Source organism: Ictidomys tridecemlineatus, chromosome 15, assembly GCF_052094955.1.
Source record: "Ictidomys tridecemlineatus isolate mIctTri1 chromosome 15, mIctTri1.hap1, whole genome shotgun sequence".
Classification (NCBI taxonomy): domain Eukaryota; kingdom Metazoa; phylum Chordata; class Mammalia; order Rodentia; family Sciuridae; genus Ictidomys; species Ictidomys tridecemlineatus.
Window position 1 is genome coordinate 2,820,456 of NC_135491.1, and position 25,569 is coordinate 2,846,024.

General features: G+C 54.4%; 2 protein-coding genes across 4 annotated transcripts; both read right to left on the reverse strand.

The window, feature by feature from the left end:
• Positions 1 to 11,832: 11,832 nt before the first annotated feature.
• On the reverse strand, positions 11,833 to 16,134 carry Rps9 (ribosomal protein S9). The gene is made up of 5 exons (XM_005342265.5): positions 15,980 to 16,134; positions 15,621 to 15,741; positions 15,320 to 15,442; positions 12,940 to 13,126; positions 11,833 to 12,070 (listed from the first exon to the last, which is right to left on the reverse strand). The coding sequence occupies exons 2-5, from the start codon at positions 15,715 to 15,717 to the stop codon at positions 11,893 to 11,895; spliced, it is 585 nt and encodes a 194-aa protein (XP_005342322.1). The 5' UTR covers positions 15,718 to 15,741; positions 15,980 to 16,134; the 3' UTR covers positions 11,833 to 11,892.
• A 3,584-nt stretch (positions 16,135 to 19,718) lies between these two features.
• Positions 19,719 to 24,677, reverse strand: Tsen34 (tRNA splicing endonuclease subunit 34). 3 transcript variants are annotated; one of them, XM_013366169.4, is made up of 5 exons: positions 24,482 to 24,672; positions 23,551 to 23,797; positions 23,182 to 23,425; positions 22,801 to 23,058; positions 19,719 to 20,185 (listed from the first exon to the last, which is right to left on the reverse strand). In XM_013366169.4, the coding sequence occupies exons 2-5, from the start codon at positions 23,791 to 23,793 to the stop codon at positions 19,998 to 20,000; spliced, it is 933 nt and encodes a 310-aa protein (XP_013221623.2). In that variant the 5' UTR covers positions 23,794 to 23,797; positions 24,482 to 24,672; the 3' UTR covers positions 19,719 to 19,997. The 3 variants fall into 3 exon arrangements, with proteins under 3 accessions (XP_013221623.2, XP_021577044.2, XP_040135859.1); XM_021721369.3 differs by lacking the exon at positions 24,482 to 24,672 and adding an exon at positions 24,235 to 24,423; XM_040279925.2 differs by lacking the exon at positions 19,719 to 20,185 and adding an exon at positions 20,565 to 22,712 and having other exon boundaries at positions 24,482 to 24,677.
• Between the last annotated feature and the right edge of the window lie 892 nt (positions 24,678 to 25,569).

The window sequence follows — 25,569 nt, forward strand, 5'->3', positions numbered from 1 at the left end:
CCAAGTCCAAACTCACAGAGACCCTGACTCCAGATAGAGTGTGAGGGTCATGGATTGGCAGCGGCGTGCCCCGGGACCCCATCCCAGCTCAGCCGTGCTGGACTCTGTGCCCACAGGAAGGTCGATGCGCCCTGACCGCATGGAGATCTCCCGTGCTTTTGGTTTTGGCTTTTGCTTTGTTTTTTTTTTTTTGTTTGTTTGTTTGTTTTTAAAGAGAGAGTGAGAGAGGAGAGAGAAGTTTTAACATTTATTTTTAGTTCTTGGTGGACACAACATCTTTGTTGGTATATGGTGCTGAGGATCGAACCCGGGCCGCACGCACACCAGGCCAGCGCGATACCGCTTGAGCCACATCCCCAGCCCCTGGCTTTTGCTTTCTGTTTGGAGGACAAGAGTGGCTTGAAATTCAGAAATCAAGTGATGCAGTCGGCACATTAACAGAACAGGTGTCTCCGAGATGCAGACAAGCCTGGCCCTGAAGGAGACGGGTCCCTAAGAACTAGACGCAGCGCAGCTGCAGGGGGTTTCCCTCATGGCGCTCAAAGAGCTAAGGCGGTGGGTCGGGCAGGTTGCTTTCTTTTGTCTTTCGAATCCAGGCCTCACAGGTGCTAGGCAAGGGCCTGCCCAGCACCTCACTCCCAGCCCTTCTATTCTGAGGCAGGGTCCTGCTGAGTTGCCCAGGCTGGCCGGGAAGTCCTGGGCTCAGGGAATCCTCCCGCCTCAGCCTCCTGAGCAGCGGAGCCCACAGGGGCCCCCCACCCGCTGGCTCCACTCCTGAATTGCCACATTTCCCTTTTGCCGTAGGACGTTGTGTCTGTTGGGAAGATACTTTCTTAGTTTTTCTTTGTCTAAGAATTACTTTATTTTGCTTTCAATCCTTAAGAATTCTTCTGCTGGATTCAGAATTCTTCTCTCACACAACTGTGAGTCTGTTTCTCCAGTAGAACGTGGTGCATGGGAGCGGGATGCAGAACGTCCCAGGGTGGACACTCCCCGTGGCCTTCCTCCCTTGGTCCGTGGTGGACACTCGGGCGGCGCTCGCTTTTCTCCCGCTGTGACTAGTGACGCTGTGACATCCGGGCACGACTGTTGGTGTGAAATCTTTTCTCAGTTGCTCTGGATGCCGCCCAGGAGCACAGTTGCTGGAAAGTACGTAATTCTGTCCCACCCCCAGAGGACCCACAAGCCACCTCACACCACGAGGACACCTTGCTTTCCTGTAGGTGCACTGGTAACCCCCGAGACCCGGTCCCACGTCCACACCGACACTCGTGGCTCCTCCGCTCGGCTTTGTTTGGCTGTTCCAGATATGGCCTTGCGGCGAGGGCTAGACCATTTGAACCGGGGCGTCATCCCGGTTTGATTTATTTCCCTAGTGAATAAAAACGCTGTCCGTCTCTCCATGGGCTCGCCATGCACGTTGTATCTGCTTTGACGACAGGTCTGCGTGTGGGCTTTGCCATTTATAAATTAATTCTCTTGTGTTTCCTTTTTTCTTTTTCTTTTTTGATACAGGGGATTAAATCCAGGGGTGCCCTACCACTGAGCCACATCCCCAGCCCTTTTCTTTTTTTATGTTGAGTCGGGGCCTCCCTAAGTTGCCCAGGGCCTCGCTAAGTTGCTGAGCCTGGCTTTGAACTTGCAGTCCTCCTGCCTCGGCCTCCTCCCACTGAGATGGCGGGCGTGCACCACGTGCCTGCTCCGCCCAGGTTATCTTTACAGGAGGTCTCTGTTCTTCATGTGGCTCTCAAAGCTGCTTTCCTTTCTACCTGAAGGGCCCACGTTAGCCTTTCTTACAGGATAGATCTATCAGGGAAAAGTCTCCTGAAGGAGCCTTTGATCATCGGAGAATATTTTAATCATTTCTTCATTTTAAAAGGATGGCTTTCCAAATACACAGTTCCTGGCTGGCAGCTTTATCCTTTAGCACTTAAATGTGTCGTCCAGGTGCCTTCTGCTCTAGAAGGTCTCCGGTGAGCATTAGACTGCTGGTCCTCCTGAGGGTCCTTGTACGTGACAAGGGACCTCACCCTCTCGGAGCTTTCAAAGTTCTCTTTGTCCTTGGCTTTGACAAGTCGGCTATCATGTGTCTGCGGGTGCATGTCTTTGGTGTTACCCAGCTTGGAGTCGGCTGGGCCTGCAGATCCGTGTCCTTCATGAAGTCACAGGTCGGCTGTGGGTTCTGGCTGGCTTCAGTGGGTAGCCCGGCTGTTTGGAGCACCCCTGCTTACGCGGGTCCCCTGGCCACCCACGAGGGAAGGTGAGGGTCTCTCTGAGCGTGCTCCCTACCCCTGGCTGCTCTGTTCCTAGGGACCCACAGGAGCCGTTAAAGCCCTTGCTTCCCGTAGTTCTCCCTTCCCGACCTCCTCCTCCCCAGGTGTCGGGGGCCCCTGAACAGGAGCTGAGCAGGCCCCTTAGCCTTGAGCAATGGGGGAGAGGAACTCATTGCAACACTGGCCTTACCTTAGCTGTGCGAGGAAGTGTAGCTCTGGGTGGGGGCATCACCCAGTGGGACCGGGCCACACCCCCGTTTGCTGTAACACCATCCCTTGCCTTATGTGGGTGGAATAGTACGCGGAATGTCCTTCCCCTAATAAATAGAGGGGTTCGGGGTGCGCCCACCCTCTTGCCTTCCTTGCTCCCCTTGCCCTCCAGCTGGGGAGCTGACACCTGAGGTCACAGAGCCATACCTGACCTCCGGAAAAGGCGTTTTGTGTGTGTGGGGTCTTCTCGTTGCCGGCCCAATTCACAGGGAGTGACCCTGACTGCATCTCTCACGCAGGTCGTGGGCCACACCCAGGATCCCTGATATGCTTCTTGTCCCAAACAGTGTCCCCAGTCCCGGTACTGCATCCCCTAGCTGCGACTTTGAATACTGTTGGAAGCTGGGCACAGTGGCCCACGCCTGTAACCCTGAAACTTGGGAGGTGGAGGCCGGAGGATCACAAGTTCAAGGCCAGCCTCTGCAATTTGGGCAAATCTGTCTTAAAAAAATGTAAAAAGGCTGGGGATGGAGCTTGGGGCAGAGCACTCAGTATGACAAGGCCTGGGTGCAGGCAGGTTATGATGAATAAACAAACAGGACACAACCGCTTCCGGCCCAGTCCTCCTGGGAAGACGCTGCAGTCCTGGGAACGGCCCCGTCAGAGGGAAAGAAGGAGCCCTGCCCTGGAGCTGAGGGCAGCGGGCAGTGGAGACACATGCCCACCGCTCTTCCCGATGAGGACCATCTGCCACCTCGGGCACTGACGGCTGGCCACAGCCACTGGCCCCGTGCCCTGCTGCCCTCATGGGGACTTCCCTTGGTCGCTTCAGCCACCCAGAGGATCTGAGTCCAAAAGCTGATTCTGACAGTTCCCCCCCACCCCCCCGCGTGTCCCTGGGCGGGACGGGCCCTGGGCCTCCTTCCCCGCGCTCCAGGGCTCCCCACGGTCCCGACAGCTCTGGCCCGCTCTCCAGTGGGGCGTTTCAGGAGCCAGCTGACTTCAAAGCCTTCGCCCTCGTCGGTCTCCCCTCATTTCCGCCAGGCTCCAGTCAGTCCACCTGGTGCTGCCGTCCACCCTGCCCCACTGGGGCGTCTTCTTTGTTTTGGGGCCGGGGATAAACCCAGAGCCACATCCCGGCCCTTTTAGTTTCTTGAGTCAGGGTCTCGATACGTTTCTGAAGTTGCCGAGGGTCTCGCTCAGGTGCTGAGGCTGGCTTTGAACGGAGGGTCCTCCCGGCCTCAGCCTCGAGCCACTGGGATTACAGGCGTGCGCCACCGTGCCTGGCCTTGGCCTCCTCTTAAAACTCGGGAGAGCTGGGTTGGGGACCTGGTGAGTCCATGCGCCGCGTTCCAAGTCCTGTCCTCGAGCTGTTTTGTCCAGGCCTCTGCTCCCTCCGGGACTTCCTGGCCCTCATTTTCCAGTTCCCTGATTTCCTACCATCATCTCCCACCACAGCGGAGGCCAGGCGCGGAGGCTCCAGTCCCCAGCCTCCAGCAGGCGTGGGTTCAGATGCTGGCTTCACAGACGAGGGGCAAATCAGGCACCAGGATACTCAGCGTGGGCCTCTGCTGGCTCCCTAGGTCCCCTCTCCTCGCCACTCCCCCTTCCCCTCTGGGCTGTGGCCACACACCCAGCCTGCATCCTGCCCCTCTCTGGGTTAGCAGCAGGGTGGGTGTGGAACAGGGCTCCATCATCTCCTGGCTCTGTCACTGTCACCATCCCAGGGCCTCTCCTCCATGGTCCTCACGTCACACAAAGCCACTGGAGACAGAGGATGCCCCAGTCGCCCAGTTCCTCATAGCAGAGAGCAGAGGTCACCGCCCTTGGGAACAAGCGGGAAAAGGAGGCCGGTGAGGGGAAGTTCCCGCTCAAGGCCACCAGGAAATGTCACAACCTCATCACGTCTTCAGTGGCGGATTGGCTGAGCCTGGTGGCCAATTAACCAGCGCCTGGGGACTCAAGGTATAAGACAGCGGTTCTGCCCAGGGGAGGAGGGGGTGCAGGGGGCGAGATGACCCCAGGAGGGAAGGGACTTGAGACACTCAGGGGAGACAGCAGAGCGCATGGAGGATCAGAACCACTCACTGGGCCACGGGGCAGTCGGACCTGCCTCTGAGGGTCCCCAAGCCTCACCAACGCCTCCCAAGCCTCCTCTCCTGGGGTCATCGTCCTGGACACCTGCGGCTGCTCCTGCCACCCAGGCACAGAGGGGAGCCACCTCAGCCGGGGCTTTGTCCCTCTGCAGAGGTTGACTCCAGACAGTGCTGCCCGGAGCTCTTCCTACCCACGTCCCCTGGCCGCAGCCCAGTCCAGGCCCTGGAGAAGGCTCCAGACGCCCTGTCCACGCCAGCACACCAGCCTCTCCTGGCCCCCTCCAGGCTCTGGTCCTGGCCCAGCCCAGTTCTCTCAACCCAGCAGAACCTGCTCCACCCACCCTCTGTCCCACCCCCCGTCCCTCCACGTCCTTCCCTGCCCACCTTGCACACCCCCTGGCTCTCAAGGCTGTTGATGCTCAGGCCAGAGATGCTCTCAACTGTGCCACACGACAGTCCCCCACCTCTGGTCAAGCCCCGACACGTGACCGCCCAGTCACACAGCCGCGAATCACACACACCTGAGCCAACCTGAGCCCCGAGGGTCCTTTCCAAAGGCCCGGCCACCAGGGCAACAGTAGCTCCTCTCCTTCCTCTGCGTGGTCAACCTGTCCGTGCCGTCGGTGGCAGGCCCACAGAGACCAGCCACGCAGAGTGCTGACCAGAGCCCGGTCCAGGTGGGCCATGTTGGCTGTCGCTGTGGTCCCCACATGGAGCCCCCCACACTCCTGGGCGTGGTGGTGCCTCCCAGAAACAGAGCCTTGTTCCTCCTGGTCCTGCTGAGACTCTGCCTGAGCCCTTCGTCCTAAGGGCCATACCCTTCAAGGTACACTGGACCCGAGACCCTCACCCGGGGCCCCCAGTGCACGCGGTTCGCAGAGCGGCTCAAGCTGGCCTCCCACTGCTCCGCCGGCCTCCTCGCCTATTGAGTGTCCAGGTGGTTGTGGTGTCTGCCTTCTGGTGGGCAGCAGGCCTGCCCTGCTCTGAATGACCACCGAGTCCCTCCATGTGTAAAGCACTAGTTTGCCCCGAGGACAGGTGCTAGGTCAGATGACTCCCCTCCTCGCTGTACAAGTAAACAGCCACCCTCTGCCTGGCACCCCGAAGGCACACGCTGGCCAGTCACCTGTATGTGCCACCTTATCAGGGACACCCAGGTCAAGCAGCACCTGGACACACAGACATGCGAACCATATCAGGAACACCAGACCTGGGAACTTTTTAACATCACCAGACAGGACCCCTCACTCGAGGCCCCAAAAGGGGGACACCCCCCCACCCACAACTGAACCTTGACCCCATCATCTGGCCACTCATCATGAGCCTTGCCAGGAAACTCCCCACAGAGAGGAACCTCTCTCATTTCCCGTCCCCACGGGGCTTCCGCACAGTGTGGTCTCTTCTGCTGGGATGCCCACACACGGCCTCCAAGCTCACACTGACACCGGAACTGCAGTCAGTGCAGATCCTCTGCTCAGACGTCCCGCTGGACTGGCTCCTTAGAATCCTTCTCTGACCTCCGCCAGTGACCAGTGACCCTGACTCTGCACCCTGTCTGCTGTGCAAGCCTGCAGCCGCTCTGACCCTTTCTTCCTCTTCTGTGACCTATTTATACGTCGTGGTGTGAAGACTGACGCAGGCCAGGGACCCCCCACCCAGAAGACCCTGCCAGAACTAAGCTTCCCCAGAGAGCTTCATAGATTCTGTCTGGCAGACCTGTTCCTAGACCGTCCGCAAGAACTCCTAGGACAGGCTTCAGGTGGAGGGAGTGTGTGCAGAGACAGAGTGGGATGAGGGACCCCCGGCCTCCAGCCTGGGTCTGGGTCAACCAGAGGCCTCTGCACTGCACCTCAGAGGACGAGAGTCAGGTCCTGGGAGCCAGCTGGTGGGAAGAAAGGGGAGAGGGACTCTCCTCCCCGGACAGAGAGTGTCCTTGGCCTAATTGGTGCTCAGAAAATGAACTTGTGAATTTCTACAGATTGTGAGCCTCTGAGCTCCTCCCCTTACACACTGGGTATAAAGTTCTAGAATTTTCTGAACTCAGGGTTCCAAGGCGTGATTCGATGGAGGCAAAAAGCCATGCTCTTGAGCCTGGCCGCAGCCAGTAAGCTGCTTCCCGCTGTTCCTTGGGTCCAGCCTTGTCTGTCTCCCTTCAGGGTGTGACCTGGGGTTCAGATAACAGAAATTAAGATTAAAATCAAAGCACCTGTGAATGCCTGGCTGTGACACCAGGGGACCCCGAGTGTTCATGAAGTGCCACTGCTGAAGGAGGTGTTGCCTGCCAATTCACTGCTGCTCAATAAAAAGAGACACAGTGGAGACACAGACGTGGGTCTTCCTTGTTAATACACAGCACCCTCACGACACCGTCCACCTTGGCTCTCGCGTCCAGGAAGAGCACCTGCCTCACTGGCGGCTCCTGCCATGTGACACCCAGGGTCACCCCAGGGGAACTGGGCTGCACAAAATCATCACAGAAGAGACAGAGATGCCTTTTTCTTTGGGGTCCTGTGACAGCTTCTCTGACCTTAAGGGTCTGGAGAGAGAGAGAGAGAGAGAGAGAGAGAGGGAGAGGAGGGGAGGGGAGGGGAGGGGAGGGGAGGGGAGGGGAGGGGAGGGGAGGGGAGGGGAGGAGAGGAGAGGAGAGGAGAGGAGAGGAGAGGAGAGGAGAGGAGAGGAGAGGAGAGGAGAGAAAGCGCATGCTGACCCCCTTTATTGAAGAGAAGCCATTCAAATGAGGCCAGGGGTCAGGTTTCAGGGGGCTGAGTCTAGCTTTGTGATGTCTGCTGTCAGCAGGTTGACTGACATCTAGGAAGGCCACACCAAGGGCACAATAAGAGAAGGGGACACACAAAGGGCGTTTCCGTGGAACATTCTATCCCAAACAGGGCAAAGGGGTAATATCACAAAGGAACAGGTGAGCGTAGCTGGACCCCTGGGGCTGCAGGAAGGCCAGACACATTTGCTCGACCCTGAAGATCGGGGCTACCATCTCTGGTTACCTAGGCAACCAGACCACAAGGTGACCCACAATGCCACACCAATCAGAAGGGGAGACAAATGCTGGTCACATACTAGGTTGGCCTCCCTCAGGCTCCGGCCCCGGGGCCTGCCTGAGGGTGGTGACCACTCGATTGGCCTGGATGCCCAGCACAGGAAGACAGTCTGCACCCACAGAAGCTCAGGAGAGGGAGGTGTCTAGACTTGGAGTGTGACTGGACGGCGCCCGGGGCCCGGCCCTCTCTGACCCCGTGCAGACTCCCTGGGCTGGGGCAAGATGGCTGAGTCAGGCCAGGCAGCAGAGCACAGGGGCCCACTGGGCTCACATCTGGCCTGAAGGTCCCAGAGCCTCTGCCTCCTCAGCCCTGTCCTCCAGGGCAGGACAGCTTCCTCCAGGGCAGCGGCCCCAGGGCAGGACAGCTTCCTCCAGGGCAGCGGCTGGGGAGGAAACTCCAGTTGCAACACAGAGCTGAGGGGTGCCCTCTGCCAAGGGACCTCAGGCGAGGGCTCTGCCCCAAGAACCGTGGGAGGCAGCACCAAGACCCCTGCCCTCACCGCCCTCCTCTGCCTGGATGAGCTCTGGGGACAGAGAGGACCCCTCCTGGGTGCTGGTCCCTGAGAGCCTTGGGACTCAGGTCTGGGGATGGGGAGGCAAGGCACTCAGCCCAGCTCTGAGCCCCAAGCTCAGAGAACCAGAGCAGGCAGAGGGAGCGTGTGCGGCCACTCTTGAGCAGGGGGGGCACTGTGCCCTGGGAGGTCCTGAGGCCACCTGGGTTCCCATGGGGACAGTCTCACAGGGTTTGCTCTTCCAGGGCTGTGTCCTGGCCTGTGGGCCAAGACAAAGGTAGGTGAGTCTCAGACCTCCTGGTTCAGCCTACGTGAACCTCCGATTGGTTTAGGAAAGGGGAGTCCATGGGCCTGGGGTGCTGACCAGTCTGGAAGGGGCCTGGGGTTGACCAGGCAGACAGGGAGACATCCCTGAACCCCAGGTCTGACTCCTCCTCAGGAACCCACCCCTAAACCCCTCACCTGGGCTGCCCCTGGCCCCATGGTGGCCGCAGGGAACCCTGTGACCATCTGGTGTCAGGGGTCTCGGCAGGCGGACACCTACCGTCTGTTCAAAGCTGGGGCCTCTTCAGACACAACCCCTGGGCCCCCCGGGACTCCAGACAAGCCCGGCTTCCCCTGGGCTCACAGGACTGGACCGCTGTGCCTACCTCATCTCAGGCAGCTGGTCCAAGCAGTGAGCCCCTGCAGCTGGTGGTGACAGGTAAGGAGGAGCCGCCGCCCCGGGCCCACTTTCATGTCCTCCCCTCCCTCTCAGCTGACCCAGGCCCCCTGGTGGCCCTGGGAGGGAAGGTGTCCCTCCTGTGCAGCTCAGGGAACAGGGGGAAAATGGGACCCTGCAGGTCTTTCTGAGGTCTGGCTTGACACCTTCCACCTGTGCGAGGAGGGGTCAGCTGCTCCTGCCCAGCACTGCCACGCAGGATGGGCCTGTGTCATCTCTGGCCAGCTTCACACTGAATGCTGTGACCTTGGTCCACGGGGGCACCTCCAGGTGCTATGGCTCACACAGTGCCACCCCCTACCTGCTGTCACAGCCCAGGGAACCCCTAGAGCTCGGGGTATCAGGTGAGGGTCTCCATTCTTTCTGTGTCCTCATGGCCAGTGCCAGGCTGTCCCCAGGATATCCCCGTGAGAAGATGGGGCAGCTCCCTCCAGGGCCTCCCTTCCAATCCTCCCCTTAGAGCCTCACCCCTGAAGCCCACCAGGGACTTGGTGGGGAGAGGGTGGCTGGCAAGACTCAGGGCAGACAGAAGGAGAAAGGCCCTCCCCATTTCCCACCTGTCTCACAGGCCCAGGAGCCCCTCACCAGGGGGACAAAGCAGGAAGGAAGCAGCAGAGGCTTCCACCCAGGAGGGCCAAGACCTCCCTCTGTGGCACAGGAGCCGGTGGGGACCCCAGGCCCCGGGGCTGAGAGCTGGGAGGCATGAGGGGGAGGTCCAGGCAGAGGTGACCCTGGGCCCAGCCTGGGGAGGAGCAGCCAGCTGAAGTGGGGGGCAGGCAGCCCAGCCCTCACCTCCCACCCACCCCAGGAGGCCCTGAGGACCAGCCCCTCTCCCCCACGGACCCGGGACCCCAGAGTGGTGAGGGGCTCTGGTGGGAGGTGGGTCCAGGGCAGGGCTGAGCTGAGGGGGGCAGCCCCCTCTGGAGATGCTGACAAGGACCAGCCCCTCCCCTCTGGGCCTGTTTCTCCCAGGGCAGAGGAGAGGCCTGGCCCTGACCTTCAAGTGCCTCTCAGGCTGACCTTGGCTGTGCCCTGCTGGGAGAGGGGCCTCCAGGGACGCCTCCAGGACCTGAATCTGCAGGGCTCTGTCCCCTCTGTGCAGTGACAGTGACACTGAGCAGGGGAGGGCTCAGGGCCATCGGGGTGTGAGGCTCTTTCCCTCCAGCTCAGGGCTGAGCTCTGGTGGAGAGGAGACTGGGAGTCAGACTCCCCCAGTTCAGGCCGGCTCTGCTGCTTCCTGCTTGGTGACTGGGCAGGGGACCCCCCTCTGAGCCTCAGTTTCCTCATCTGTTCTGGGGAGTGGGTGGCAGTGCCATGATGCCTGAGTGACATGGCTGGAGGTGACAGGTGGAAAGACCAGCAGGGCTGGCACACAGTAGGTGCTCAGGTAAGCGGCATGGCTCCTGGTTCACAATGAAGGCACCTGCAGGTCTGCCAAGTCTCAGTGGCCTTCCTCCTGCTGCTCCTCCTCCTTCTCTAACGCTATTGGCAGAGCCAACAGAGGAAGGCAGGTGAGGGGGAGCGGGCTCCCCGTGGGCCCAGTGTAGCAGGCCCAGAGAAACCTGCCCGCTGGGAACAGGTGAGCTTGGAAACACTTTTGCATAATGTCCTAGTGAGAAAATGTAGAAAGAAGCAACGTGAGTGCATATGGAAATGTTTAAAGTGACTTTGGCCTTTTCCGATCTATGAGAACATGTGCAGTTGTGGCGTTATTTCACTATTTTAGTTAGCTTTTTGTGTGGTACTAGGGATTGAACCCAGGGGTGCTCTATCTGCCCTGGCAAGGGAGCCTGATCCCTGGCTGGGGCACCTGTGGCTGTTGCTCCTCTTAAGTGGACAGGTCCACTCCATTTCCTACTCCCAGTCCTGACCTCTGCAAGCACCAGGTGTCCAACCACCTGCAGGCCAGCTGCCTGTGTCCCTCCTCCCTTCATCACAAGACCCCAAGCCCGCCTCCCAAGAGCAGAAGCTGGAGAGAAGGACCAGTCTTCCTGCCCAAGCCCTGGGCTGCCCCACCCCAAGCACACCTTCCCTCCCACTGTCCCCACTCCAGGCCACTGACAAAGGACAGACCTCACACTCCAGACTGCCAGGACCCTGGGGGCATGGGAGCCATGCCAGCCTCAGCTAATGGATTGTGGACAGGATGAGGACCAAATGGACAAGAGCCTGTGAGAGGCATAAACTGCTTCCAGGAAGCTTCAGCTGCGCTAGAATACCTGAGTGACCTGGTTACCCTCTACATCTCAGCTGCCATCAACAAGACCACTCAAGTGGAAAACCACCTAGCCCAAGAAGCTGCAGTGCTGTCGGACTCCCTGCAGGATTCAGTGGACTGACCCAGGGACCAGACTGCAGCATGCAAAGTGGCTGCAGGCTTTGGCCCACCTCCCAGCCGGACAGCTTCTCAGCAAGGCAGGAAAAGGGAAGCCTGTCGCCTGACTATGAGTGTAGGAGAAACTCCATAGGCAGTTCTTCAAATGCCCCTGTCCAAAGGTCACCAGCTACTTCCCACTTATTAAACCCACATGTTGAGACAAACGGGGACCCTCCCCATCACCAACCACCCTGTGGCAATCTTTCCATGATCAGATGAAGGCTTTCTAGGGTTCAGCTCTTGGCCAGGCTGAGTGGGACAAGCCTGACCTGCACTTGCTACTCTGCCTGCAAATGACTCTTTCCTGTCCCCATTTGCACATGCCTGGCTTTACTCAGCAACTTGGTCTCCCCGCAACTATAAAAGTGACTATGCACATTCTGTTCACTACCCTGTAGCCCACCCTGAGGTCAAGACCCACCACCTGGGAGGTGCTTAGCCTGGACCTGGTGGTATCTTCTAGCCTGGCAACACTTGCACACCCCAGCTCCAGGAAGCCTGGCCTGGGACCCAGTTGAGCTCTGCCCACCACAGAAGGATGTGCAGGGGGGGGGTTTGAGAGGATATACTTATAAAACACCAACTCCAAAGTGTTGAACCTGCTTTACTACCTGTCTGGAAAACAATCATCCAGCCCAGGGGGAGGGCCTAATCCTCCTCCTCATCATCACCAGCCCCGGCCCCACCCTGGCCCTTCTTGGCATTCTTCCTCTTCACGCGGCCTGGGCGGCCACCCCCATATGGAGACCGCAGGGAGAAGTCGATGTGCTTCTGGGAGTCCAGGCGGACAATAAAGGACGGGATGTTCACCACCTGCTTGCGGACCCTGAAAGAAGAAAGGCGGTCAAGGGGCCTGGGCAGAACCAGTCCCCCAACCAAAACACCACTCTGCTCTGGGATTGTGCCTTGCAGCTAGCGAGCTGTGCTGACCCATGGTGTGCTGGGGGTACTTCTCAGCTTTGGACCCCTGTACTGGGTCAGCTTTAGGCCATCGGGACATCACACCAATGCTTTGGGCAAGTTTATCCTTCACTTTACAGAAGAGGAGAGAAATCAAGAAACCCACAAGACCCCAGAGGGGGGGCTCGGGCTGGGGCTCAGTGGTAGAGCACTCGCACATGTGCGAGACCCTGGGTTCAATCCTCAGCACCATATAAAAATAAATAAGTTAAATAAAGGTATTGTGTCCAAAACTAGAACTAAAAGTAAATAAGTGCCTTGGGTTCAATCCCAGGTACGGGGTAGGGAAGAGAACTACACCTAGCCCTCAACTCAATCCCACTTTGCCCTGTCTCTGCATCAGCTGCCATCCTGCCAGCTGGACTCCTGCGGACCTGGTATCTGCACCAAACCTCTGGAACAGGCACCAGTGAACCCAGCGGAACTGAGCCCACCCAGTTGCACCCAATCCTCACCATCCAGGGGCACCAAGAGCTGTTACCTGTCCAGCTGCCTGCATGCCTGACAGAGGCCTTCGCAAGGTGTACGGCTTAAGCCGCAGTGACCCTTGCGCTGACAGGGGCTACAGGGAACAAGGTTGTCCCCAGATCCCCCACGAGATGTTTGCAGGGTGTGAATCCATACCCTCACACCTTTATCAGCTCCAATGGCTGCACAGGAGACAGGGACAGCAGGCTTAGAGAGGGCAACCATCAAAGTGAATAGGGAGATTCAGGGGTTCAGCAGTCGCCATACCTGATGTGGCGCTGGCGAATGAGCACACGTGCGTGGTGGATGGACTTGGCCAGGCCCAGCTTAAAGACCTGGGTCTGCAGGCGCCTCTCCAAGAAATCCTCAATCTTCAGGCCCAATATGTAATCCAGCTTCATCTTGCCCTCATCCAGCACCCCAATGCGGACAAGTCGTCGCAGCAGGGCATTGCCTGGAGGGACAGAGTAAGTTTTCACTCAAGAGTTCTGACCTCAGACTTCTAGGGATCAAATCCTGGGTCCACCTCTTAAAGCTCCATCTTGTGGCAGTGCTACGTTAAGACAAATGCTAACTTGACACAAGACTTAATTGTACTTAACATGAGGTAATACTGAAAACCACCCTAGTCACCTGTTTTAACAAGGAGAGCAGGTGGCCACATGTACCTATGTTCTTGTCTAGAAAGTGCTGGTACTATGAAGCTACTACGGCCCTAACAATGCAGAGGAAGAGCTGCTCTGTAGGGCCAGAAAGCTCTGCTGTGAGGCAATCACACTTCTGGCCTATTCTTAAGGGGCTAGTACCAGCACCTATCCTCAGGACTGAAAAGAATAATTCATTTCACTCTTAAATCACACACCTTTGAATCTGGCTCAGGGCAGGCTGGATAAAGGAAGCTGAGGACAGGATGCCTACAGTTCCTGGCTCAACACCTTTATTTACTAGAAAGTGCTACGGAGCCACCACCCTCTCCAACTTTCACTTCTACCCTGAAAAACCAGGCAGCCCTCATGAAGCTGCAGCTCCCTTTCCACACGAGAAGCATCAAATCATAGACCTTGTGTTTACTTCTGTGTTCAAAAAGTGACCCATAAAACAAGAACTAGCTGTGGCCTGCTCCCCCTAAGCAAACTAGCTTAGGATTTGCATCCTGGGGCCACTCTTGCCTCTGAACACAGCTAGATAAGTTGTCCCTACCCTCTGTGGACCTCAGTTTTCTCCCTGTGCAAAAAAGGACCCCAGGGCTGAGGATGTGGCTCAAGAGGTAGCGCGCTCGCCTAGTGTGCGTGCGGCCCGGGTTCAATCCTCAGCACCACATACAAAGGAAGATGTTGTGTCCGCCGAGAACTAAGAAAAAATAAATGTTAAAATTCTCTCTCTCTCTGTCCCTCTATCTTTTTTTTAAAAAAAAGAATTCTATAATAAAATATTAATAGTATTAATTTAAAAAAAAAAGGACCCCAGACAACTATGGAAGAAACTGCCTCTGGTCATCAGTGCCCATGACAGAGGGGATTCCAGAGCTTTCATGAGCCTTTCAAAGAGATCTATTATCTAGCAAAAGAATGAAGACTTCAACACCCACAAGCCTTCATAAGTGACATGCATGCTAATTTTGTCCTCCTCAAGCTCCATGACATGTAGGACCATCCTCTATTCCTGTGTAACTCCATCACACACAGGGAGGAAAATCTGATTAGTAACCCTATATGAAAACTAAAGCCAGCTGCCCAAGGAACCAGGCCTCCTGATTCCCATCCCATTTTGTTTTCCCCTACATCATTATCTAAGCTCAGGCTTAGGGTATCAAGATGGTGTGAAAGCCAAGCACAGTGAGCTACTCAGCAGCATCAACAGTTCAAGGCCAGCCTCAGCAACACAAACCTGAAAATAAAAAAGGGCTGTGGATACAGGTCAGTGATGGAGCAACCTGGGTTCAATCTGTAGTACTGCCAAAAATAAAAGGTGGCAAACCCTATGTCATCGCCTGAACTGCTTTTCCTGAAGATATCCACATCACCCCCCCTTCAGGCCTTTACATTTATGTCACTTAAATAGTCTTAACCAGCTTACTGCAAAAAGGAAGCAAAGCAAACCTCCAAGCCACTTTCCTGCTATCAGACATTCCAGAAATTTCAGTCAAGGCCTTCCCACCACCAGCAAACAGGACACAATAAAGAGCAGAATGCTTTGCTGTGTAATACTCAGGTCGTCTGATGTGCAAGCAGGACTGCCATCACCAGCTCTAGACATATATTGAAAACATCACACATTCATACTATAAGGCAATGGTAAGATCCGGATACTTTTCTCATACACATCTCCATTAAATAAATAGCTAAATTAAGGGGAGTGTAGCTCATTTATAGACCACTTTGCCTAAGTGTACAAGGCCCTGGGCTCCATCCTCAGCCCCATACACATACTCAAAACCCACCACTAAGTGAGGAAAGGCGGGAAAACCCTCGGGGCGTGGTGAAGCAAACTTACCATTCCGAGCTGATTTGAAACCCCGCACCAAGGAAAAAGAAAACCGCTAAATAATAAACTGACTCCGCTTGTTCAATGTCACACCTCTAAAACCAGATTAGTCTAGATCTCGGCAGTCCTGCACCCCACCCCTTTGGGAAGACCACGTACACACCTTCAAACAGACGTCGGGGGTCTTTTTCGTCCAGCGTCAGCAGCTCCCGGGCAGCCTTGCGAATTTTGGCCAGAGTAAATTTGACCCTCCAGACCTCACGTTTGTTCCGGAGACCATACTCGCCTGCAGTAGAGTGGAAGGGCGGGTTGATAGTCTCAGGACGACCGACTAAGTACAACACCTGGATTGACAGCGCCAGGAACCACCCATCTTCCTGCAGGAGACGCCCTCGGGCCGCACGTGGGCGGCTTCCCCACGTGCTACCTTCCCTGACCTCGGAAGCCAAAACCCTGCCACTCACCGATCAGCTTCAGTTCTTGGTCGAGGCGGGATTTCTCAAAGGGCCTCCGCGGGGTCACATACGTTTTGCGACATACCCAGCTCCGGGCCACCGGCATGTTGGCTCGCTTGCCTGTCTGCGCCTGCGCGGGAGGGTAACACTCCGAGTGAGTACTCCATACCGGGCCTGCGCAGTCCGCACGTCCGCCGAGAGCTTATGGCACTCTGGAGCGATCTCGCGAGGCGCGCCCCAAAAGCTTTTCTAACCTGTCGCCCCCCAAAACATTCGCGTCCCTAACTTCTGTGTGGTCACTAAAGCTCAGAAGGCCCGCGATTCATATAACTCAAGTCCGCACTAGAACGCACGTGAGCAGAACTTACCTACACGCAGTGCCCGGAAACAGAGAGAGGACTGTGCGGTCCGCGTCGCGCCTTTATAAGAACCCTGCCTGTCGTTACGTCATTGCGCAAGGCGCACGTCCGAGCCAATCAGAAGAAGCGTTGGCTGACTGCAAAGCGGTAGAGACGAGAGGCTGGGCTAGAGCGGCTTGTTGGGTTGCGAGGACGGAGTTTGTACGCGTCCGGGGACCGGGACGCGGAGGTCCGAGGAAGCTGGAGGTCGGGAAGAGCGCTTCTCCGCGTTGGGCGGTAGTTCTGTCACGGTACAGGGTCCGAGGAGGTCTGCACTGGGAATCTAAGGACGTGTCCGGTCGCAGAGCAAGAAGGGAGAGCTTTATCGGAAAGTTCATGCTGGAAGGTGTGCGCGAGTTCTCCCACCAACGCTTAAGGTCGGGTTTTTATTGAGGTTCATTAGGTGGTGCTGGGCCGCCAGGGGCTTGGGAGACTGAGGCAGAAGGACGGCAAGTTCAAGGCCAGCCTCAGAACTTAGCGAGGCTATTTTTTAATCTCAAAATAAAAAATAAAAAAGAATGGGCATGTGACACAGTGGTTAAGCTTCCCTGAGTTCAGTCTCCAGTACACCCTCCCCCTCCAAAAAAAAACCCGGTGAAATATGTATGATCCAGAGGAGCGGGACTTAACCTCTGCCTGGGAAATATTGAGCAAGGTATTATTTTCCCGTTGCAGGGTCTGGTCCCGTATGTAGATTTCACCTGTTCTCTGAAGGGTCGTGTTTCGAATGTTAGCCCAACAACACAAGTTGTTTGTTTTATATTTTAATGGGGATATTTCTCCTTTTGAAACTTGGTGTTCTTTCCCTCTGTATTCCTAAATATCTTTCTCAGTTTTTAACAAGACAGGCAAACTAGCTTAAGATTTGCGTCCTGGTGCCACTCTGGTCTCTGAACACAGCTGGATAAGTTGTCCCTACCCTCTGTGGACCTCAGTTTTCTCCCTGTGCAAAAAGGACCCCAGACAACTGGAGCTTCATGGACTCTTCCAAGCCAGATGGTGATTCCATGAGTAATGAAATTGTTAAGTTCAGAATAATTTCGACCAGAAGCATTGCCAAAAGGCTGATTGCTGGAAGTGCACACCTGTGATTCCATCTACTTCTGAGGCTGTGAGGCAGGAGGATCCCAAGTTCAAGGTCAGCCTAGGAAACTTTACCAAAACTGTTTCAAAATAAAAGGGCTGGGAATGCAGCACAATGGTAGAGTAACCCTGGGTTTGAGCCCCAGTACTGCTAAATAAATAGATGAATAAATAGCAGGCAGGCCTTTTTGGTTGTTTTCTTAGCCATATTCATGATCCTTGTGCCTCAGTCTCCTCAGCCACTCCCATCCTGCCTGCTCTTTTAACTTGGCTAAAAAAAATCTTGAGAAGTACAGGCAGAAGGCTGCCTGCAGTTCCATGACTTGCTCAGGGACACACACAGCTCACCTTTGCACCTGTATTATTCCATTTTGGCCTTGCTTGTTGTAGACAAGGGGGAAAAGACCTTACTAGAAACTCTGCCATCCCTGGAATTATTTATAATGTTTTTGGCTGCTTCAACATGGGCTTCCTTCATTTATGCAACAGATTGTTTTTGAGTGTCCAAGGATTCATTCTACATAATGGCATGCAGCACCAAATACAGCTGCCCCTCCTCAGAGCTCAGAGTCAGAGAGAAGGAACAGGAGAAAAATTAAACCATACAAGTCATTCCTAGGGTGGATTTCCAGAACAGGGAAAATGTTCTGAATCCTATTGCTATACATTCTACTCCACCTTGGTGCCATTTATCATCCAGAGGAACTTTCCGCATTGTTTCTTTATTGTCACAGCTTTCTCTCAAGTAGCCCCTAGAGTTATTTCCTTCTAGCCCTATTCTGGAATAATCCTAGACAAACTTTTTTTTGGGGGGGGGGGTACTGGAGATTGAACTCAGGGGCACTTAACCACTGTGCCACATCCCAAGTCCTTTTTTTGTATTTAATTTAGAGACAGTCGCACAAATTATTTAGTGCCTCGCTAAGGTGCTGAGGCTGGCTGTGAACTTTCTGTCCTATTGCCTTAGCTTCTCAAGTCACTGGGATTACCGGCAGGTGCCACCTTTCCTGTTTTATGCAGCACAGGTCAACACAGTCGATACTGAAGATGTGACTGAAGAACTGTACCCATCATCTTCATGTTCCCTGCTCCCCAGGTGACTCCAGTCCAGTCTTCTCAGCCTAAACCTCCATGCCTACATACTTCTGGGCTGACCACATTGCAAAACAAATGTTCAGTCTGCCCCTAAAACTTGCTTTTCTCTTTTGCAGTGCTAGGGGTCAAACAGGCTAGGCTAGTGCTGAGCCACACCCCAGCCCATGGTTCTTGGCTTCGGAGAGTCTGTCATTTATTTTTTTGAGACAGGGTCTTGCTAACTTGCTGAGGCTGGCCTTAATTTGTAATCCTCCTACCTCAGCCTCTTCTAGGATTACAGGTGTGCACCACCTCACCAGCTTCATGTACTATAATTTATATAGCCATTCCACCTATCAGGGACATATGAGCCATTTCCAATTTTCCCCTATTTGAATACTGCATGTGTACATTTGTTTTGGATTTTCTTTGGGGGGTGGTACTAGAGATTGAACTCAGAGGCACTCAACCACTGAGCCACATCCTTACATCCCCAGCCTTATTTTGTATTTTATTTAGAGACCAGGTCTCATTGAATTGCTTACTGTCTTGTTTTTGCTAAGACTGGCTTTGAATTTGCGAGCCTCTTGACTCAGCCTCCCCAGCCAATGGGATTATAGGTGTGTGCCACTGTGCCCAGCTTGTTTTGGCTTTTGTTGGTGCTAGGGGTTAAATCTAGGGCCTTTTGCATGCTAAGTATACACTTTACCACTGAGTTACACCCCCAACCCTTTATATTTTGAGACAGGGTCTAACCTCAGGTTGGCCTTGAACTTGAAATTCTGCCACCTAGTCTCCTAAACAGCTGGGATTAAAGGTTTATGACACTGTACCTGGCTATAAACACACATTTTATGTATTAGTTTTTGTAAAATTTGTGTTACAAATCTCAAATACTACTCAGGCCATGAGAAAGAACAGTGCATCCCATTTAGAGACAGGGTCTTGATAAGTTGCTATGGCCTTGCTAAATTGCTGAGGCTGGCTTTGAACTTTTTTTTTTTTTTTAAAGAGAGAGAATTTTAATATTTATTTTTTAGTTCTCGGCGGACACAACATCCCTGTTTGTATGTGGTGCTGAGGATTGAACCCAGGCCGCACGCATGCCAGGCGAGTGCGCTACCGCTTGAGCCACATCCCCAGCCCTGGCTTTGAACTTTTGATCCTCCTGCCTTGGCCTCCAGAGCCACTGTGATTACAGGCATGTGCCACTGCACCCATCACTCCTTTTCTTCACATGCATCTGGAATGTCTGTAGAAATCTTCAACAGGAAGCTGAGGGCTGAGGATATAGAAAGACCAGGGGAACACCCAGCCCAGCAGCCTGCTAGCTACAAGTCCCTGGCAAGTCATTTCCCTCCTTTCTAAGAGTGCACATCAAAAACTTGACTCTTGGGCTGGGATTGTGGCTCAGCGGTAGAGTGCTCACTTAGCACGCCCGGGTTCAATTCTCAGCACCACATAATAAAAAAATAAAAAGGCATTGTGTTATTGTGTTGTCCATCTACGAAAAAGATTCTCTCTCTTAAAAAAAAAAAAAAAAAAAACAAACTTTTATTCAACAAGTTTATTGAAATCTGCTGGGGCCTAGGCACTGTAGAAAACAGATCCACCCAACACAGTCACTCTCAAGAAGCTCACAGTTCAGACATGGGTAACTACAAAACGACACAGCCAACAAGTGCTTGAAACAGGAAGAACCAAAAAAAGGATTAATGTTCAAAACCCTGGGATCAGAGACTAACCATAGAGAGAGCATGGGCCTCCATGGCGGGGGGGTAGGCCCAGGAGGTTCCTGCAGCTGTCAGCCACACCCCTGGGTCTCTGGTGCTCACTGCAGGCTGGCCCACTGCAGGGAGGTGTAGGCCACCACACCATTTCCGTGTGGAGAACACAACAGGAGGGTCTTTCTGACGCTGGTTCCAAGGCGGCCGGCAGAGACCAGATCCTGGAGTGGGATGGGGTCATCAGGGGCCCAGCACTGGGCAATGTAGTGAGCATGGAAACGGAGTGGGTCACCTACAGGAGAAAGACAGCCACATAGCAGTTCCAATGGCAGAGAGTGAGGACACATTGGAACAGAAATGGAATCACGTCAGTACTCCCTACAAGTACCTGAAACACATACTCTTGGACCCAACTATTTCACTTCTAAAAATTTTTTTCTTATAAGTACAGAGGCACTGAAATAAACCTACCAAGATGATCAGTTTGTCATTACCTGAAATTACTAATTAGTGGAAACAAACCACAGACTTGAGGTATATCCATGAAACAACACACAGCTGTTAAGACTGAAAGACCCTGAGCATTCCATGTTGGTTATCTCCACCACCTGGCTCCTATCACTCTACCCCAACACAGGAAGCAGCCATGGGGTCTGAAGAGCACAGAAGGGTTTGGAATGAATTATGTCTTATTTTTAATGTGACCAAGGTTCATTTTATGCAGCAAGTTGAGGGTAAATGCTATTTACAAGCACTAGACAGAAACTTGGCAAGTATAAGGAAAGTAAAAAAACAGTATGTAGTTCTGTGAGTTTCTAAATAAATCATTTTTTTAAAATTGAGGTACTGAAGAAATATATGATATCCACTTAAGCAAACATGATGATACATACTTAATTGTAAAGTGTATTCTTGCCTTCCAATACCTTTACATTTGCACACTAAAAGCAAATATTGATAATCTCACAATTAAAAACTTTAACCAGGCCTGTAATCCCAAGTTACTTTCCCATCCCCCATCCCTGTCCAATGACAGACAATGTGGAACATGGTCACTGACTCTGCAGGAGAAAAGGAGGAGAAGAGCAAGTTATCACACTGTGTATAGCAGCATCCTATGTTTTTAAAAAAAAACAAAAAAAAAACAGTGATTGAATATGTCATGGTGTGGCCTGAGAACCAGGACCAGTCAAAGCCATGAGGAACTCAAAAAGACCATACCAATAATTTCTGAGAAGTGACTCCAATCAGCTAAAGGATTTTACAGTAGGATGGAGCAATAAATAAATGGCATAAAATAAAAAGGGCTGCAGTTATAACTCTGGTACAGCACCCCTGGGTTCAATCTCCAGTTAACACACACACCGGCATAGGAGATCCACACAATTTTCCCAAGAGCTAGTTTAATGGGCTGTATTCACACATGCAACTCTGCCATTGCAACAGCAGCAGCATGGCTGCCCGTGAGTCAACAAGTGGGCCAGCGGCTTTGTCATCCAGCTACTTGGGAGGCTGCAGCAGGAAGGCTACAAGTCCAAAACCAGCCTTGGCAATTTAGCAAGATCCTGTCCCAAAATAATTTTTAAAAAGGGGCTGGTGATGCAGCTCAGTGGCAGAATACTAGCCTAGCATTTGGAAGACCCTGGGTTCAATCCCTAGTGTCACAAAATCCTAACAAGAAAATTTAAGAGTTACAGGGTAGAGCACTTGTCTGGCATGTGTGAGGCGCTGGGTTTGATTCTCATCAGCTCAAATAAAAACAAAGGTACATTCACAACTAAAAAATACTTTAGTTTCAAAAATGGTGGGCCAGATTTGACCTCAGGCTATAGTTCCCCTAGATTAGGTGACTCTGGGAAAATAGAATAGGAATTTGAATGGGGCACTCCACAGAAGAGCACATGACGGACACCACAAATCTGCAAGGGAAGGCTATCCACCCAAGGGGACTGGCCTTGCATCTCTAAAATTTAAAACCCAGTGGTCAGCTGGTTTCAACAAGAACCTAGCCAAAAGCCAGGCACCCTTCGGGCTGTCATGATACCTTAACCAGCTGAGAAAGGAGCATTGAAATGCTTAAGATGTTAACCCCAAAACTGTTTGTCTGGAGGTTTATCATCTTTTAACCTCAAAAAATGTTTAGAAACAAGTCTATAAACATGTAAGGGATTCAAACCTCAGGTCACTTAGGGACAAGAACACACTGCCTATGTGGTATACTGATTATTTAAGACATGCACCCAGACAGAGCCACAGTTTTCAAGGTTATTTAAGTGATATGTATGTGCCGATGTATTTATACAAATACACAACTTACCACAAACACTTTCTACAACAACTGCTGGTCATAAGCATACGTGGACCTACATCAATCTCTGATAACTAATGCTACGTCCCTCTGACAACCACCTGTTATGTGTAACTATTAATTTGGGGGGCTGTTTTTTACTTCTTCAATACGATGAATATTCTTTTTAATTTTTTTGTAGTTGTAGATGGACAGCATGCCTTTATTTTATTCATTTATTTTTATGTGATACTAAGGATTGAACCCAGTGTCTCACATATGCTAGACAAGTGCCCTGCCATTGAGCTACAGCCTCAGCCCCTCAGAATGAATATTCTTAGGTGTTTTGTGCATATTTCTAAATATTTCTGAGTGACTCCCCTGGGTTATAGGAAGTATTTAATAAGTCACTAAATTGTTCTTTTGTGTGTGTGTGTATGTGTGTGTGTGTTGAGGATTAGAACCCAGGGCCTTGTAACGAAACTCTTCTACGGGAACTCCCAAGTGCTCTCTGTCCTGGGGGTTTCAGAGGCTAAGATAAGGAGAGACAAAAAGTAAAAATGCAAAATATTGAGACTGTGAGGAAAAGCCAGCCATCCGGGCTCCCAACCCAGGCTCACCAGGATAGACGAGGAAGTCACCCCCGAACTTGCCAGCAGCACTTAGGAAGAAGCCTCTCTCCCACAAGTCTTTGTAGATCCTGTAGCGCAACTCATGAGCAGGACGGCCAGCATGGGGCCAGTCTTTGGACTGGACGCGCCAGTCCAGAGGCTTAGCCTTAACAGGTCGAGGCCTGGCAGTGGCCAGCTGGACCAGCAGGGCAGATCTGGGCAGGGGGTCTACCCCATCAGAAAGCCCTGGCTGGGGAGAGGAGGAAACTGGAGAGGTGTAGAGAAGTTTTGTGAATCCAAGGGCAAAGTGCTCCCACTCCCAGAGAGACCCAGTCCAAATTCCCAGAGGCTCCCTCTCCTCCTTCCCTGGTCCCTGGACTCCAAACCTGCCTGCTTCCTCCTGCTCCCCCGAAGCCTGGCTATCTCCAGTCTCGTTCCCTTCAGCAACCTGGCTCCCGGGGGCCTGCTGGCTCTCGCAGGACCCCGAATTCTGTTCCAGCTTCTGCTTCTTGGCAGCCTGCCCCTCTGAAATCTTCTCCAGCAGCTCCTGACGCCGGGTCTCACGGGCCTCGGCTGCCAAGGCACTTTGCTCCTGGAAGCTCTGCTCTTGCTGGCGTTTGAAGGATGCCAGAGCCTGCGAGGTAAGCGGAGCTGGAAGCCGCGGACCCAGGCCACCGGGATTCCCGCTCCCTGCACTCTCCCAACCGCCTCCCCAGAACGGGGCTCCCAGGCACCCCGCAGCCAGGCCCCAACACTTACGAGGCCGTGGCGGGCGGGGTCGGGGCGCGGGACGCTGACCAGGGTCACGGCGCCGATCTCGGCCAGGAGCCGCGCCTCTTCGGGCATGAGCAGCAGCGGGAGGCCCAGGCGCGAGTTCTGGCGCGGCCCGCGCGGCAGGGCGCCCACCGTGCGGCCCCCGACTCCCAGGCGCTCCCGCAGCGCCTGCACCGCCTCGGCGCCCCACACCAGGGAGCGACCGTTCTCCACCTCCACCACCAGCATCCTCCTGCGGGGCGGGAGCGCGGTCACCGTGCGGCCGCGGGGCCGGGAAGGGTGCCCCGGCTCAGGACCCGCTAGGCCGCCTCCAGGCCACGCCCAGCGCCGCTGACAGCAGCGGACCCCAGGGCAGCCCCGGGGCTCCACCCGGCCCTTGGGCTCGGGGTGGCGCCCGCTCAGCCAACGCTGCTGCGTCTGCCATCGCGCCTCGCGCCTCGCGCCACGAAGAAACAGGCCGAGTGCGCCGCCACGTCCCTCCGCAGGGTGACTCTGGCACCGCCCCCTCGCGGAGCGGGCGTCAGGTGTCGCAACCTCCCGCAGCGAGGGGGCCGAGCAGGCCACACCTTCTCCCGGCGCAGGGACCTCGGCTCCTCCCCTCCCGAGGCACCCAGGTTTGGCTCTGCGGCCCTCCCGCTCCCACTCAGACTCCACGGGATCGAACCCCACCCGCTCCCGAAGGAAGGACGTTCGGCGTTCGGGTGTTCTCGGCCGGAACGACTCCACAGCCCCGCGCCACCACGGCGCAGGCGGGCCGCGTTCGGGCCTCCGAGGCTCCCGTCAATCCCACAGCCCGTGGCTCCACCCCCAGCCGCCACGCGCCCCACTTCGGAGAGTTCCCGCCCTACGGCCGAACCCTGCAGCCTCAGGCCCTGCCCCCTGTGCGCCCGCCGTTCGCTCCGCTGGGCGGGCTCACCCCACTTGAGAGCGCTCAGTCAGCGGCTTGCTTTCTCTCAGAGTGTCCCACTGTCCTCCGACAGAACCAGCTAGTGTCCTCGTAAACACCAACTTGGCCGAGGCGGAGCTAGCCCCTACGTAGTGCGCCGCGCAGGGCTTCCTTCAGCTCCTAACACACCGACTGTCTGCGTCACTTTCGTCATCACGCCACGTCAGTGGAGCGGGAAGCCTGGGGGCGGCCCAGTCAGAACTTTGGCCCCGCCCCCTCAGCACTTCAGTCCAGCCCTCAGGGTGCTTCCTTGGTCCCCTGGTATTCTGCAAGATCAGATCTTGGAGCTCTTTACCCTGGCTCCGCCCCTTAGGCACACGGGTCCTCCGAGCCTCGCCCCCCCTGGGCCGTCTTCCTCCCGCCCCTATCTAAGTGAGGCGATTCACCTCCTCTTTCATATTGCCTATGGCCCCGCCTTCTTACCTTAAAGGAAGCTCGATGCTCTGGGAAGCTGTTGGCTCCGCCTGTAATTAAACCAAGGTTACTTAGGTTGTAGGGACAAACGAGGCAAGGCACTGAAGACAGCAGGAAATAGTTTTATTTGGCTGCAGCCAGGTTCAGAGGACACAGCTTTTGCTCTAATCAATCAGTACCCTGAACCCCGAGTTCAGGTAGTTTCAGAGTTTTACACCCAGCATGTCAGGGGAGGGGCTCAGAAGTTCACGGTTTGCAGAAGTTCCCATAAGAGCAGCTTTTTCTTTCACTGTTCCGGGCAAGTTAACCCTCCACGGACCACACCTGAGAAGGGGAGAGCTTCTTCTCCCCTTTCTTTCCTCCCCTGCCAGCTGTTACCATGGAGCCCAGTTGGTAACTCCTCTTATCCTAAAAATGTAGACATCTCTGTGAAGCCCAGCTCCAGGCCAGAGGCCTTATTTGCACATTTTTACAAACTACTATGCTGCATATATTCGTGAAAAACTAGTAAGGGGTGTGCAGCACCTGGAGCGCTGGTATCTTCTCGGCCAGTGGCCAAATAAACAGGGTGACATGAAAATAGGAAGTTTATCTACATTGGCCTCTTTTGCAGAGACTCTTTTACTGACAGTCCTAAAATCAGC

Coding starts and splice junctions, on each gene's coding strand:
- Rps9 (XM_005342265.5), bottom strand. CDS start 15,717: ATGCCGGTGGCCCGGAGCTGGGTATGTCGCAAAACGTATGTGACCCCG. Junction 13,127..15,319: donor CCCCCGACGTCTGTTTGAAG/GTGTGTACGTGG, acceptor CTGTCCCTCCAG/GCAATGCCCTGCTGCGACGA. Junction 12,071..12,939: donor ATTCGCCAGCGCCACATCAG/GTATGGCGACTG, acceptor TTCTTCTTTCAG/GGTCCGCAAGCAGGTGGTGA.
- Tsen34 (XM_013366169.4), bottom strand. CDS start 23,793: ATGCTGGTGGTGGAGGTGGAGAACGGTCGCTCCCTGGTGTGGGGCGCC. Junction 23,426..23,550: donor ACCCCGCCCGCCACGGCCTC/GTAAGTGTTGGG, acceptor CTTACCTCGCAG/GCTCTGGCATCCTTCAAACG. Junction 20,186..22,800: donor TGACTTCCTCGTCTATCCTG/GTGAGCCTGGGT, acceptor TTTCTCCTGTAG/GTGACCCACTCCGTTTCCAT.